The sequence below is a fragment of the Aythya marila genome (assembly GCF_965140915.1).
Source record: "Aythya marila genome assembly, chromosome: 2".
NCBI lineage: Eukaryota > Metazoa > Chordata > Aves > Anseriformes > Anatidae > Aythya > Aythya marila.
Genome location: NC_139043.1, coordinates 60768812 through 60785852, shown reverse-complemented (window position 1 = coordinate 60785852; position 17041 = coordinate 60768812). Strand labels below are relative to the sequence as shown.

Here is a 17041-nt window from a genome sequence, read left to right as displayed (position 1 = left end):
AATTACTTCTCTCACACCTCTTCTGGCACCTCTTTCCAACACATGTGCAAGAAAATGAAACAGAAAATATAGACTATCAATGAAACTATTTTCAGCCCTGCAAATTGGAAGAAAGGAAATCACGCAAACATTCAGTGGCCTACATTAAAGATAAGGATTTTTTTTTTTTTTGTGAACAGTGGCAAACTTTTCTGCTATCTTGCGAGCAACAGAAAATTACAGACTTATTTACCCAGTGATATCCTAGGATAACAGAACCACTGTCAGTCTTGTGATAAAGACTATCATTTATGATCTTTAACAGATTGATAAAAGCAGGGGTTGTGAAAGAACAACATAACACTAGGCATTAGCACACTAAGCAGCAAAAAAAGAAAACAGCATGTTGACAGACAGCGAATACCATTAGCCTATGTGAATCTCTGTGGCAATTTGTCGTAATTAAATGGGGCAGCCAACAGAGAGCAAAAGGAAAAGATAGGAACACATTCCTCGTGTCCAAGAAACTCAGAAGCTGTCAGGATTGTGGTTATTTTCCCCTGCTGTTAAGAACAAAGACTGATACATTTCTGAACAGTTGAGCAGACCTTTTCCTGTCCTTTTTCTGTGTTTTTAGATCTCTCCAAAGAGGAGTGCACCTTTATGATATCAATTAGTTTTGAACTAGCAGTACAACCTACAGCATAGTTTGATATCTAAGCTGCAAATAGGACAAAGAAAAACGGGAGGCGGCAAGTACATTTGGGGTGATTTACTTTATGCTTTCATTTTACTATCCCACATTTTTCTTTCTCAGAATCTCAGATGTAGAAATTTGTGAGTGTTTAAACACAAGGCCTGTGACTACTTTTTCTCCTTAATAGAGGCTCCCACACCAAAAGACGAGAATCATGATAGCCCTGGGACAGGAACTTGCACAAGGAATCCCTCTCAAAACATGGTACATTTCAAAGGCATAGCTTCAAAAGTTCTCAGCACTAATCCTCAACCAGCATAGTACCTATATATAGGAAAGACTGTTTGACCTTCAGAGGAGAAAGAAAAATAAACTGCAAAAACAGTCTTGCCTGACAGTATCCCTATTTGCATTACAGAAATCTTGGCAAAGTGAACAGAGTGATCAAAGATATGACCTGCACTTTTAAAAGAATCAAGTACTGTAAATACATTTAAATAACTACCTAACAATCTTGGAATTTTGTTACTAAATCCATAGATGTGGTTCTTCACAAGGAACAAATACCTCATTTTCTAAAACTACTGAGCACGTACGTCTTCCAACACACCATGCAGTGAACAGCAAGCTACTCTGAAAAACATCAAGAATATTTTATGTGATAAAACTCAAGTTCCTACATAGCACTAACACAGGAGAAATAAATAAGGATGATGAGTCCTCAGATCTGTAAATGTGTAGGAGTAAACTCCTTACTTTTGTGGATAACCTTGAACCCAGTCAGGTTTGAGGGTGCAGGGAGAAGATTTCCAGTCCAGACAGCTGCTAGGACCTATACAGGCAGCCATCACTGGTTCAGTCTGTCATAGGCTAATGATATCTCTGGATTACTTTGCTATTCTCCAGTATTTCCCTTGTTTGAATAGATTTCACCATGCTTCTATTCTACCTCCTGTTTTTGTTTGCCTGCTACAGCCTCAATCCAGTAACTTCTCACTTCTGCTTCCTCCACTTTCTTCTCTGCTGTCTTGAGCCTTCCCTTGCCCAGCCTGTTGCTTCTTCTGCCTTTCCAGTTGACTAATTCCTGCCTTTTCAAATTCCTCCTAAAGAATTAAAAGTGGTAAACGCACTGTAAGTCATCATAACATTTGTGAGCACTGCTTATACATTCTATTACTGTGCCCTTAATTGGTCTACTTGGACTGTGATTCCTTCAGGCCAGAAACCATACTTAATTCAGTGCTTCACGTTGGTAGAGAAAGCATCTATTGTTGGGATATGTATAAGCACTACTAGAATATAATCAATTTTAGCTCTAAGCAATCTTTAAAGTGGCTTTGGCTTTAAAATAAGTTTTAGGGATTTACAGAGCTCTTTACATATTCAAAGTGTTCAACAATGTAACCAACCTTCACACCGTTAGGCTGTACATAATATTTAGGATGGGAAAGAGGGAAGTAGGAGGAAATAAATTCCTTGTGCATAGGAAACACTTCACAATTTTTGCAGTTGCTGCTGCTCAAGGTGAGGAGAAGCAATTCTGAACAGTGGTTTTACAGTAGAAGTTCAAATTCTTACTGGATTCTTCCTAGATTCCACTTCAGTTGTACCAACTACCTCACAGTTTTGAACATGTTCATCAGAGATGGTCAGGAAGCTTCTTTACATAAGAAATACATTCAAGGGAATTTTTAAGCTTGTGGGAAGGGGTGAACAAAAATTGTCCTGAAAGAGAAACACAGCTGCATCTCTTAAGGTCACCACACTTCTGTCTGGCATTTCCAAGAGCAAAAAAGGTATGTGTGCACTCAGCAGCACAGACTGAACAATGTCAATGTTTCAAGGACACATCTTCACTGTAAAGCACAGAGCTAATGCAGTATGCATGTGCATAGGGAGTCTGCTAGCCTTCCTGCAATCCCCAGATCTACAGCACAGCAGAGTGCAAATCTAGTGATTTCAGGGTCCATGATTCCTCCCTGCATTCCCCCCTGCTGCACAGGACCCAGCAGCTACACGAAAGTGGTCCATAGAGGTTCCCACCAGGTCACCAAACATCCAGGACAAACATGGTTTTCTGATATTCTGCCTGGCAACTTTCTTTGGGTAGAAAAGAAGATGCTTCTTGGGAGGTCAAGGAATGTGGTAGATACATCCTGAAAGATTAGCAGAGGCGGATGTTGCCCAAGTCCTCCAGAGAGTAAGCCAAAAAGCTTACATTAAGACATACTTGCTATAGAGCGAATGAAGACATCTGTATCTGATAAGTGTACTGTAAGAAGAGACCTAGAGCCAGCTGACAGGGAAGATGTGTCTACACAGGCACTCAGGGCTTTGTAGCAAGCACCTTTGTGACCAGCTTACCTCTTGAATAGAGGTAAAGGATTAAATTCCACTTTTTACATAAATATATGATCCTTTGCCTTATGAAGTAATAGGATAAATCCATAGTCCTGCAACCTAAAGCATCCTTAACCACAAAGCTGCTGGTTAGTGTGGTTAAAGGTATCCCCATTTTTCTTGTTGCTGATCTTGGACTGCTAAGAAATGACACCAAGAGAAAACCAAGCAAGGAGCCTGACTTGAGCCTAATGGTCAGAGCTCTCTGCTCAGAGGAAGGCAATCCAGGGTTTCAAACCTGATTCACTAAATTGCTTCAGTGTCTTTAAATGACTATCTAAAATTAAACATCTATGTTTCTGGGAGTAGGGAAGAGAACAGGAAACGGGGAAAAGTGAAAAAAGCTGTGTTTATGGCACTCCTGCCCACAGAAAGTCTTGGAAATCATCCAATAAACAAAGAAAAAAGTATTCCAAGACATTCAAACCCCCAGAATTCAGGGAAGCAGTAGAAATTTCAGGTCTTAGCCAAAATGTGCAATCAAGACTTTGAGAGGTTGCCAATATTGTGTTCTGTAAGAGTTGTGCCCATCTTCTCAGAGATAAAGGAAAGTGACAGCTGAAGGTCAACACTTGAAGAGAAGGGGGAGAACTGGGATTTTCAACACTGAAAACACGTTGTTTTATGGTTTGGATATGAGATTTCACTCTAGATCAGGTCTTTAACTACTTCTTCACACATCAGTCCACAGAAAGTTCAAACTGTCTCTTTTACAAAGTGGCAGCACTGGCCTTCGGAAACTCGAGGATCCATCCATTTAAATTCACAAACTGTGCCACATTCTTCAACAGAACACAGATTATGCACAATAATCTGGATTAAGCATTCCAGTCTCTACACTGATTTCCTGTAAATTGTCACCATACCCTACAGTATGTGCAGAGATTCCTTAGAAACTACATCACAGTAGCAAAACAACAGCACTGCTAAGAATAAAGGGGAGCTTTTTTAAAAAAAAACAAAACAAAACAAAACAAAAAACAAACAAAAAAAAAAAAACAAAAACAAAAAACTTTTCAGATCCTGATGCTATGCCATGTTACATGGTGAAGTTAGGTTCCTAGCTCTATATTTAAGGACCCGGATATGTGATCTGATTTTCAAAAGTACTGAGCAGTAAACAAATCTCACTGCCTTATCCAGGACCTATTTTCTATTTCATAGCTTTACAGATCGATCATGTGGATATTAATATGCTTAACCAGATATAGGAGCTTGATTTTAGACCTACGTTTTGTATTTAAGTTTTCCAGCTGCCTGCAAAATAAAGCTGTTACCTGAAGATCTATTGACCACAGATAAATAGTTACTGGCTCTCCCCCAGACATCCAATACTTCACTACTCACGGAAGTGATCCATTCAAATATCCTGCTAAACCAAGTGCAAAAAAGCAGATTCACATTCCTGCTAGAAATGCAATTAATACTCTGGAAAGCTCTCCAGGATTTCATCAGATGTGCTGGCTAAACTAAGAACATATGATTTCCACAACACCTCCAACGACTGGCAGAGCAAACACAGGATGAAGGCAGAAATACCAGGGGAGCTGAGCTATAAGAGTTGAGAAGAATCAAAGCCAAAATCTGAACCACGAAACCAAAGAGCAGCCACCTTGGTACCGCATGGTGCAGGAGACTCAGGCTAGCCAGGAAGCTCCCTCAGCTCCACGTAGACTTCATCAGAGCACGCTTTCCCGCATAGAAAACAGGTACTCACTTACAGTGATTTAGTATAAGAAAACAGGAACTGAATGGTAGTAATTATTTTATTACACTAATAAGGGTTCACGACACATGGAACTTCTCCAGCTGGGGAAGGCTACAGGGAAATTCATCCACTCTGAAGAGTGGAAGACTCTGGGCCTAAGGCTCACGACTACTGCACTGACACTTGTCAAGCCATCTAAGGTCAAATGCATTAATTTCTTCCCTATTTCAGCTCTATCCTGCTATTTATTACCTTTCAGTATGTGTTGAAAATTGGGCTGGAGCACCAAGATAAAAAGGGGAGAAAACGCTCAAGTGTTTTTTGAGAGGAACAGGAACTCCCAAATGGAATCAGCCATTTAGAAAAGATCAGGCATGAAACCTGTTAGCAATTGAATGCAAACACAAATTAATAAGCACATGTATTAGTTATTCCTCACAGCAGTAAGTGGATTTAACAATGCAATTTTGTCCTTGTATTCTCCTGGGGTGAAGAATTACAATTGGTGGCAATAGAAATACACCCCCCCAAAGCCTTTCAGAGCTTTATTAGATTTCTAGTCTGACTCACTCATTTTTCAGGCTGAGGCATTTTTTTTTCTTTTTGAAATCATTAACAGTTAAATCATCCAAGAAGTGTTCTCATTATACAAGATTTCAGACCTTATAAATCCATAGAACAAAGATGAGAAAGACATACCGGGTTAATTGTTCCATCTCCCAATACCATTATAGGATGGATTTCTGTAGCACATTTCTCACTATATTTTCCTGTCTCATCTTAAATGGTCTTCCATTTATTTTGAATGATAGCAGAATAATTCAATTATTTCATCTCAGGAGAGTTTTTAGTGACACTTGAGAACATTTTCTACCCTAAACGTCCTTATTTCTATCATCCAAACTGAAACTATGTGAGATGAATCTTTCACCCAGGATGCTTCCATACTTAAACATTTTAACATAGGAGTCAAAACCATTGCTGCTCATCATACAATAGCGTGATTTGAAATATAAGAGCATAATAAAAATGATAAGTAAATACATGTATTTATATGTGGCAACTGTTTTGATGGCTAGAAACACAAAGCTTTAGAATAATCAGATAAGCAATTTATGTCTACCTGTAGCTCATTTAGACCCACAAGGATGTGTGAAAGTGCTCTCTTAAAAATTCACCTGCACTTCAGTGGTTTTGTTTTTATGACTGCTACACTGAACTGACAAGGATTTTGTGGCACTGAGGTACTCTGAACTGAATGAGCTGATACTATCATATTATCTGCTTCCAGATGTTAGGTATCCCAATTAAACTCTACTGACCCTTCATATAACTGCTGAAACACTATCAAGAGGACTAATGAAGCCTGTCATCTGTCTGTGTGGCTTTTAAAGTATATTAGGATTTTCTTTAACAGCTCAACACATATGTAGAAAAACTGTCCCCTCTTACACTTATAATTCTCCATCCACAGAGTAACTTGGAAATGAAGTTCATGCTGTTACATGGAACTGCAGAAATTACCCAACAGGAATTCAAGTTAGGGTTCAGCTTGCAAATGTTCATGTGATCATCTCTCACTTCTCTACATATTTATTTAAAGAACTTATAGACTAAATCGGATAACTCATGTCCTACCACCTCTAACACGATTAACTTACAGTCTGACTCTCCCCAGCACACATGCACAGCTTACACATGCAGGTGGACATTATCTGTATGCACACACAGATGTGCATGTTATATTGGCTGTTGTTCTTCAGGAAGCCCACGAGATCTAAACCATGTCTTATGCATTCCCAGCTCTGATGTTTTGCCTCTGCCTCTAAGCAGGAATATAAACAAGTTGGACAATTACTGGCCAAGCCTTTCATTGCTTAAGAACAAGCATATAGAAACATGCATACCATCAGAGGCACTGATTTCCACTAATTCTTACTTCAGCGAGTTTGCTAATTACAAACATTTCAGAGGTACAATGCATCTGGACACCTGCTGTTCTCACTCAGCACTGAATCTCTTCCAGACTTGTAAATCTTTCCTCATTATTGCCATTCAACAACAACAAAAAAAAGCAGGCAAATGCAATACTCAGCCTAATCCAGTGTATGCTCAGGGTGGGTCCTTTTCAGATTTCCTGGCACCAACAGCACCCGGTCCCTGCCAGTTCAGCACTGACTCTGACCAAACTTGTCTAGAGCAAAAGACTGACACTACCAAAAGGATGGCAAAGGGAGGAGTGGAAAGCATCATTTTCAGCAATCGCACCCTGCCTGATGGAAAAAGAACAGCGATGAAGCAGGAAGGGTGGCACATGGCAGATCTCTGCAAGAATTAAGGCAGAAGGGAACGAGGGAGCTTGCCCTGCCCAGGGAGGAAAGGGAGCTTAGTGGCAAAGAGTTTCACCTGGAACACAGCAATTTAGCTGAATCCTGCAGTCATCTCCTGTATGCCTGGGTATAAAATATTTGATCGTCACCCTTCCCACAGATCCAGCTCCAGACAAGTACATGAAGCTACTGAGGCTTCAGCTGTACCAGTAACTTAAACTGCCCTGGCCTCCAAGACAGGGAAAGACCCTTGGAGCACTCTAGCAGCTGACCCATGCCTGGGAATGGTTTGCGGTAGCTGGCACAGGTTGAAACCATGGCAAGAGCCACTCCAGCAGCTTACCAGGATAGAGATGTCACTCCAATGCCTAGAAACGCACCAGGCACAGTTCAGTTTGCTGGTGGAGACCTGATCTGACTTAAGCAGGCATGTTGGCATCTCTGTGCTTTGGAAGAGGTGCCACTGGCAAACCTGGATCATGCCGTGTGGATGAACACTACATTTCAGCCTGTGTAGATCTGTCACTGCCTTGTGCTCAGTATGAGATATTGACTGGGGGGATGTTTTAAAAAACAGAGTGCCATTATTAATGCAGCAAGCCAAAATTACTACAGGTGTTCATAATTCAGCTTCATAAAAATATTCCTATGCTTCCTCATACCTGTCAAGTAAGCTAATTTATGTCCAAATACTTTTCAAACACACATTTCCAAAAATAGTGCTTTGATTTTAAAATGTGAAGCCTGACCCAGAGACGTGCAGCCTCAGACACCCAGAGATGCAGCACCATATCCAGACTCTCACTGCAAGTCTGACATAGCTGAGAACAGAATGTCCTAAACATTTTCTGTCTCTCATAAGCAGTTTTATGACAGACCATTCCCAAAATCCTGAAGATGCTGACGCAATTAAATCTACTGAGAATATTTTCCTATAACAAAATGGTGTCTCCATCCACATAACAGCAGGTGATTTTATTACAGTATTCAAAACAGACAGAATTCTAGCATACCACATTTTAAACTCTAAGATACATTACTGGATACTGCTAGAACAAATCCTCGCTGTATTTGGCAGGAGATCTTTGTCTTTCCTGGTTGACATGTATTTATACAGTGGGTATGCAAAAATAAATGTTATAGTACAAACCACTTACAATGAGCGAAGCCAAACCATGTTCTAAATACACATTAATTTCCCTGAAGTAAGAAAATATATTAGTTTTTTCCAGTGGACGGAGGTAGCAACTGGATTTGGAAGGCAATGAGGAAGCTAATGGAAAGTCATCCTCAGGGTGGGAAGTTCATAATACACACTCAAAAAGTAAAATCTTTGTTTCTCCACCCAACCTTGATCCATCAGAGATTTTCTGTTTGAACAAAACTGAGCTGGCTAGCCACTGACAACTTGGAAGGCTGTAATCATCTCCACATAACCAGTCTCCACCCAACAATTGTACAAAAGTTGCTAAGGCATCTATCAATAGACATGTACACATAGCCCATAAGTATTTGCTTTTGCTACCACAAATGATTACACCAAGCTATAGCAACCATAGTTTCTGGTAAGCATATACAAGAACCCTAGAAAATGACTAAGTTAGTGAGAAATCAACTGTTGCTGTATCCTGGGCCAGTTTAGTTACGTTATTTTGACCTAGGAGAGCCTCTTTGCTTAGAAAAAAGCCAATGCATGAAGTCCCACAGTAGCATCATGCTCATCAGGAAATTTCTATGAAGATCCTTTTCCTCAAATTACTCAGAAGTTCAAACTATTTATCATATTCTGATTGCCTTAAGGCCAGATCATTTAGGAAAAGGAGGCTCCCCTCCCTGAACAGTCATGGGTATATTTGTTTTTAAATACAAGCATCTTTTTGCACTGCCTTACATTGGAAGTTGCATTATTTTAAAATAAATACGATAACTGTGATAAATTAGTAGGGGTTTGTTCATTGTCCTTGAGAATTTAAAGAATCTACTGAGGAGATAAGGTTTCACAACTCACGGCATTGTAACATGGGGACAAAGCAAGACATCCTGTTTTGACCCCACCTGAACACAAGCACAACGCATGATCACCGGAGGAAGAACAACGACCCCCAACAACAGACTGCGCAATCTCAGGACAGGTCTTGACAAGTCGACAGGTCTCGACAGGTCTCGACAAGTCTCGACAAGCCGGAACTTCAATGCTATAAAACAGCGACACTGGAAAGGGGAAGTTGCGTGCTGTGGTGGAGCGGAGACTCCCCAGCCGCCCAGCGCTGTTTTGCTTGTGTCTGCTTACTTGATTAATAAAATAATTTCAATAGACCAGTAAATTGTGTGGTCTAATTTATAACAATAACAAATAAGTTAAATAAGTTAAGGCATTCTGAATGAAAACCACATCAATGCACTCCTTTACTACTCTAGCTCTGTTCCAGTCTAATCAATTAGGACAAGACAGTTTTCTCACATACAAAGTAATGATTTAAATAACTGATTTAAAGAATGAATAACCAACATAATCCTCTTTAGTGGCTATGCCATCAGTAAGGGATACACCTTCCCACTGGCGGGTGCCTATGAACTGTTTCCAAGTTGACTCATCAACACATTGGTGCAAAGTGCCACAAAGAACTTTGTATGCTCAATATAACCTTTAATTCTTACATCAAGAGGTTACTTGATACTTTTTCCTACCTGCTTGTTTGTGAACCATAGTGCTGTAATTCTCCTTGAGGGAAGTCATACACACGTGCAGGGAACATCTGGGTCATGAAAAACAAACTAAAATCCTCTAAAAGCAATCACTTCAGCTTTGACATCACTTTAGCTTAAATAAAAACATATCTAAGTGACTATACAGCTCGCATGTTTGCAAGATGTGTGCCTTTTCAAGTGGGTCTAACAGACCTGAAGTAGGATATTAACAGATGGAAGTCTCCCCCTCTCCTGCCCAGTTACAGCTCCCTCCCATTTCATCAGCTGTTTATTTCCATCATCTTCTGCCACCTTCGTTCACAGAAGTTAGCCACCTGAGCTTACCAGCAAAGCATCAACCTGTAACAACAGGTACCTTGAAGCAACAGATGCAACCTTTCCAACTTCAAAATGCCAATTCTCACTGGATCAACAGGATCTAGTACTTCTGAAATCACACACCACTAGTTACATTTTAAAACTTCAGTACTGGCATTAATACTATACTTGTCCATCTGCCTCTACCCTTTTGAAATCTTGCTGATTTCACAAGCTAAATGTGGAACCTATGTTTCTCCTGCTAAGTACTTATCTCAATGTTATCTGGAGCTAATATTCAGAGGGAGTTGGATCTTCTGAAAACAGAACCTACTAGATCTTTTCTGAGTTGGATTTCCACAACATAAGGTCTCTCCAGAATTGTTATATTCTTTGAAAATGCAAGTCCTTTGTTACGTAAACTGTTTCCTACTATTCCTCTTGGCCTTTAAAAACAATTCTGCTTGCAAGATGACAAGAATCTTAAGAGAACACTAAGCCCTGATGTTTCCATGAAGTTGGTCTTTGAGGATCCTGTCAGTGCCTCAAGGCTACTCAGCCAGGGCTTTGTCACCATGACTGCTACACTGAAAGCGAAGCTCTGCCCACTTCCTTAGTGGAAAGCACACTTGCAGGCACACCCCATGTCAAAATCCTTTTCTTACTAAGCTAAGTGAACATCTGGAAAGCAAATGGAAAGGGATTGTTGAACTGGCTCCCTCTCATCCAAATTACACAAGAAAACAAGTCAGGGAAATTCCCAACATATTTTTGTTTCTGCTTTATAATCTCAGTATTTAGGTATTTTAATATTGATATGAGAGTATGCCTGCAGGGCAAAATGCGACCTTTGGAGTTTAAAGCCAGTAGTTAAAGTGTCCATCCAGTTTAGTTCATGTAACATTCAGTTTCCATCACAGTGCACAGGTTTCAAAGTTCTCTACAAATTCCTATTGTATGTTTGCAACAATGCAACATTCAGGTACTTAAGAGACACACCATCCCTCTTCATAAAAATAATTATTAGATTCTCTTGTCATCCATTTGCTTAAACATAAATTAAATACTCAGTTCTCTAAGTACAAGAATTACAGCAAGATGCAATTCCAAACACTTATATGTATATAAGTATATATGTATATGGGTATGTGACAAAGCATTTTGGTTTCTTTTTTTTTTTTTTTTTTTCTTGAGTAGTATTTAGGGACCTGTAGGTTTATAGGACCTGTAGAATATCCTTATGAGCAGCATCAGAAAGCAATGCTACAGATGATGATGCAAGCATCTCTTTATATATCAAACTTCCCAAAGTTAAAAAACAGATTTAACGATCCAGTTAAAAGCCTAAAATTCCACACAAACTTTTCAGAGCTTAAAGGAAAAAAAAAAAAAGGTTTCCTATTCAGAAGCTATACCAGATTGTAACCCTGTAAGCATGCTTTGGAAATCAAACTTTATTGGATATAACACCAAGCAACTTGATCTAGCTTTTATGTTGGCTCTGCTTTGAGCAAGGAAATGGATCTCCAAAGGTCTTTTCTAGCCTAAATTACCCTGTGATGCTGCAAATGAAGAAGTTTTGCAAGCCACAGTAGTCTGATTTCCCCGCAGAGCCTCAAGCCTCATGGTTGGATGCTCCAGTCCCAGCACAGCAGGAGGTGGAATTGTCCCGCAGGCTCCTTCCTTGGCAGGCTGTCCTGCACCTACAAGGACCACACACAAACTGGAGCCTTTTGAAAGGTCACAAATGGGGTCTCTCTCCTTGACCTGCTTTCATGAACCTTGAATATGCTTAATACCTTCATAAGCACTGTCTTGATAATTCTTGTCAAAATGGCCCAACATTTTCCAAAGATACTAGTGAGGTCAAGACAGACAGACAGGCAGCCCAACCATGTACACTTCATTTCCTAAGGGAATATTTTGGGGGAAAGAAGGATCCCCACTCTATAAATGATGAGTGTTTGAAAATTATATGAATTCTGTTGTTCTGACCAAAATTAATAAAAAGAGCCTGTTCTGAAATGCAGAGGAGCAAAACAAGATCCTATTTATACACTGTTGTACCTACACTTCACTTTTTCTGAAACAGAGTCACTATTTCAGCAAGACATTTTCTGCAATAACAACAGCAGAAGGGGTTCCCCTGCCACATGATTGGATGTGAGGAGCCCTCAAGAAAAGAGGGAAATGGGCCAAGTAAGGTATTCTTTATTCCATCCATCATTCTTCCCTCCTGCAGATTGGTAAAGACCCCGTGTCCCCTCCTGGACCCAACCCTGTCCCTACAAGACTAACAAAGCCTTAACCTAAAAGAAAAGCTTGGGCTAAGTCTTGCATGAGAAAAACTTCCATCATTCAGAAAGGGAAAAACCAGAAGGACCAGACGGAGAAGCACTTTTCTCATCCTTTCCCTCATTCTATCTCTTTCTGCCCAGCACAAACAGTTTGAAATAAGTGACTTCACTTTTTGCTACCCAACCCTGTCAGCACAATTCTTCACTACCTCATGGAAGAGTAATGACATCAGAAACAGGAGGGACAGTACAAAAAGACTACTGGGTACAAATGGCTCTAAGCTTTGCCATCATCTTTTACATCCACTTCTGTCAGCTCAGGATTAGAGCGTGCCACTGGCCTAGGGCAATAACATAGTCCAAACCTGACCTGATTCCTTTGTGCTATCTTTTGTCCTTTCTTCCAGCGGAGAACGGGCTTGAGAGGAGGTAGTTCCTTGTCTTCTTTACCTCTTTCTAGTACATGCTCCCCAAGACTGTAAGCAGCTTCAAATACAATTGGAGATATGACATCTTTGACTCTTCTCTGTAAAATAAAGTGGACAGAGATATTACCTTCACATACAAGCAAGCAGATTTATATATATATATATAAAACAATTATACACACAATTTAAGCGGAACTTATATTCAACACTGCAGACATGAAGCAGACTTCTGTTCCCCTTGGTCTGCTCAGTGCCAAACAGGAAAAAGCACATTATACCAAAACAAGACAGATCAAAACAAAGACAACAAAAAATGAGTTACTCTTTTGGTACTCTTCGTTCCACTGAAGTCATTGGCCCATTTGCCACACCTGCAAACCAAGTGTTTTTCAATAAAACCAAAACACTTCCTAAAAAAAGATTTAAATTAGGATGCATTTCCTTTAGTACTGCAAAATTTGGAAGCAAACAGTGAGTTTTCTCTGGGATTTCTAAATCCTCAACTTTGAAGTCACCTCTACTGTGCACCACGTATTTAAAAAAAAAAAAAAAAAAAAAAAAAAGGAAACCATCTGGCCTTGTTTTTTTGTGTTTTTCCTTTGTTTTTTTGTCATGCTCCCCCCCCCCAGTATTAATTAAATTATTAAATGGTTAAATGTGGCTATAAAAAATAAAGCTACAGACACGCAGGGGCAAGAGAAGCCATCTTCCAGCATGATTCTGAAAGGAAAACTCAAGCTTTCTCCACCCTCAGAGCAGTAACATTTGCAGGAAATATGGAAGAAAGTTTTTCAGTTTCTTTGAATCACTGTGTTCTAGGCTTCACACCAGAAATACTATAAGTGGTGCCACATTATTTGTCTGATAGAATAAGAACAAAACGCTCATTGTGCTCTGTTCAGTCTTGACTTCCAAAATCCAATTTACCAGGAAATAGAAATGGCAGACATCCTACCTTTTCATGGGCAAACATCCCTCCTAAATTTCAGCTAGTTAAAAGACTGTGTGTAAATTCAATGCAGATTGAGGTGATAAATACCATAAGTAAGGACAACAAATCTTCAAATGGGCCAACTCTCAACTTCACCTTGAATCCCTCAAAGGGATGAGACATCAACATCTTCAGCATCTACCTCTCCTACTCCCTTGGGTAGGAGTTGTGCCATTAAGAGATTAGAAAATAGCAATGCTAAAATTCACAGAAGCTACTAGTTTTGCTCTCGCAGAAGATCATGTGTAATAACTTCAGTGAGGATTGTATCAGCATACAAGACGACAACACATACACAGAAACAAGACCATAAAGAGCATATCATGAGGCAGCAGTGAAACACAACAAATCATCAGACAAATTACCACCTAATCCAACCCTATGCAGCCAACTGTGTCAACACAGAGCAATTAAAACTGTAGGCAGTGAGTCAAATTAAAATCCACCTATGGCTTTTCTAGCTCTGATACTGCAGTATGGCAAGAGTAAATGCTTAATGACTTTTAAGTGTTTTAATATGATCTTGCCGGGTTCAGTCCAACGCCCTTTGAAGTCAAAAGACAAGTTTCCCATTGACTTCAATGAATGTTGGAGTGTGCCCATATTGTTCACTGGTGTCTTTCTGTTTCATTTTAGTGGTGAAATTGTGACTTCCAGCAGCTAGATTAATTACATGTGTGGATATTCCTCCACCACAGCCCTGGGGAAATGTATTTCACATACCCACTTGTCTTTAATTAAGGATGAAAGTATGAATCCTACCCAGTTATTAATTTTGCCACATGTTCAGTCCCTTCTGCTCACAATCTTAAAATACGAAGACAACGTTATGTGGGATTTTTCCTAAAACAGACACAAGACGGTTCTCTCTCTCAGGTATACCACAGACTGTCTGGGAAGTGAGTGCATAATGAAAATACTGAATATTTGCCCAAAAGCAATTTGGAGAAGCAATATTTAAGTCAGATATACACCCACTTTCTTTCTCGGACAGTCTACCTGCTTCCAGTAATTGGATCATGTACTGGTGACACTGCAGCACATGGATCACCTTTAAGTATTCCTGATTTCTAAGAGTTGAAAGATACAATGACAATCAGGTTTGAGACAGACTGAAAAATTCTTTGACTCAAGGAAAGTGTTTATTGTATTTTTTCTCAGTTACATGGCCCAGCTGAAGCGGACTTGCCAAGGGGAATGGTTTCTACAAGCAGCTTTTATATGTATTCACCTTTCCTCACTATGCTAAGGAAGTGTCAAATGTTGAAGACACTTCTGAACTGTGAAGAAGCATCCCTGGCAAGTCATAGCACATGGAAAGCACAGCTCTGTTAGCTGGAAAAGATGTCTGGAGGATATCAAAACAAGCGTAATACTCAAGGAGTTCACATTATCAACAGAAACAACCCTACAACAAGTGTTCAGTGAGTAATAACAATAAATAACATAAATAGCCTTGATGTCACTAAACTGGTATAAATTTTTGCTGTGCCTGAATTAGACCAAGGACCTAAAGGTAAGGCATGATTCCCCATCAGCTACACCATGTAGTTTGCCTGTTCTAAAAGCCATTTCTCTAGGGTGGTTTTGGTTTTTTTTTTGTTTGTTTGTTTTATTTTTTCCTCTTTTCTCTTTCTGACCAGATTTCATCCTGGACATAAGAAACTTTTGCAATAAGGCGTTGCAGAAATCAATACACTTCAGTCCCAGCACATCGTCCTTCCACCAGCAAACTCCCTACAGAGGAAACAGCTCCTGCCAGACATATTCCTCCATCTGGATCGTTCTACCTTTTCCTCTGAGGCATGTTGCATGACTACTCTGAATTGATGAAAAAGTTGTTTTGGTACAAATAGGCTTTTTTTTTTTTTTTTTTTTTTTTTTAATCAAGGTGCTCTCCCTCACTATTATCAAGTGATGACAAAGAACTCAAAGTCCAAAAACAGCACACTTAAAAGCATCAAACAAAGCAGTAAATTGCTTTGAGGTGTTTCAACAGACACCTGAAAGCTCACCGTAACAAAGAGCTGGTTTACCATCTACTCTCCCAGAACAATCACCCCAAAGAAATACTTTTTTTTTTTTAATGCTGTGGTAGAAGCTGGGCACAACATACGTTTTCCTTTCTTTTGTCTGGCTTTGCAGGGGAGAAAAAAGCAAGCAAGCAAGCAAGCCACTGCCAGATTCATGACTGCATTTCTGTTTGGCTTCTGTACCTAAGGGGTCCTAAAAAACCTGAAAAACAATCACAAAGCAATGATCAAATGTCATAGCTGTGATTCTGAACAGCATTTCAATTCCCTCTCTCCAATGGAGTGTGATGATTTTAGGAAATTGTTTTCTGCCTTTTTTTTTTTTCCTGGTAGGCACAGCTTAAGGCACGCCGTGATAACAAACACAGACGCAGACTGCAGCCTCACAGAGGCATACCCTGCCTTGTCAGGCAGACGCTGTCTTCTCCAACACTAACTTTGTGCTACCAAAAACCCACACACATCAGAAACTTAGGAAAATTTGGATGAAACAGGACAGGGTTTTATTATAGGGATAGGATTTGCTCTGCTCATGGTGTGAGCAGTTGCCAGAGAGGACTGGATACCATTTCAGCTTTCTTTCGGCTCAGTGCCACAGTACAGTCAGGGGACTCTACATGAGCCCAATAAATCATCACGTCTAATCCCCTTTCTTCTACAAGGTGAAAGTCTCCAGCAGGGACTCTGAAGAGTGCCAAATTCCACTTTTAATTATGGCCAATGGTCTGAGAAATAAATTGAGATGTAAATATTCTCTACAATCCACAGCAAGAGTCCTGCAGGAATAAAGGAGGAAATGTGGCCCTTTAATAGCAACAAACCATTAAGTGAGTATGAAGTCATTTTCAATAGCACTGAATGAAGAAATACATATTGCCATTAGCTGTGACTTCTATCGCTGCCCCTTGCTTCTTGTCCTTGTTCACATATTTTGAGTGTTTCTCTTGTTATTCTCTTTGGGAAAGTTATCTGCTCTGTCAGGCCTTTTTCTTGCTCTCTGACTTGATCCTGAGGGCATCAACCCATGCAAAATTTCAGAGCTTTCAGTGAATTCGGAACAGCTTTTCAGTACTTCTGAGAATTAAGCTTTGTTTAGCTTGATGACTGAGAATGAATTTGAGAACCTGGCTTTTAAAAACATTCAACTTAAAACTTCTAGTCTAAACATATTT

The 17041-nt window shown here is 39.8% G+C and overlaps 1 protein-coding gene across 2 annotated transcripts in view; it reads right to left on the bottom strand.

The window, feature by feature from the left end:
* ITGA9 (integrin subunit alpha 9) overlaps positions 1–17041 on the bottom strand; it is a 221026-nt gene that overhangs the window by 94812 nt on the left and 109173 nt on the right. For both annotated transcript variants that reach the window (XM_082754412.1, XM_082754413.1), the window contains exon 16: positions 12788–12943. In XM_082754412.1, coding sequence (XP_082610538.1) covers positions 12788–12943 — 156 coding nt within the window. The remainder of the gene's footprint in view (positions 1–12787; positions 12944–17041) is intronic.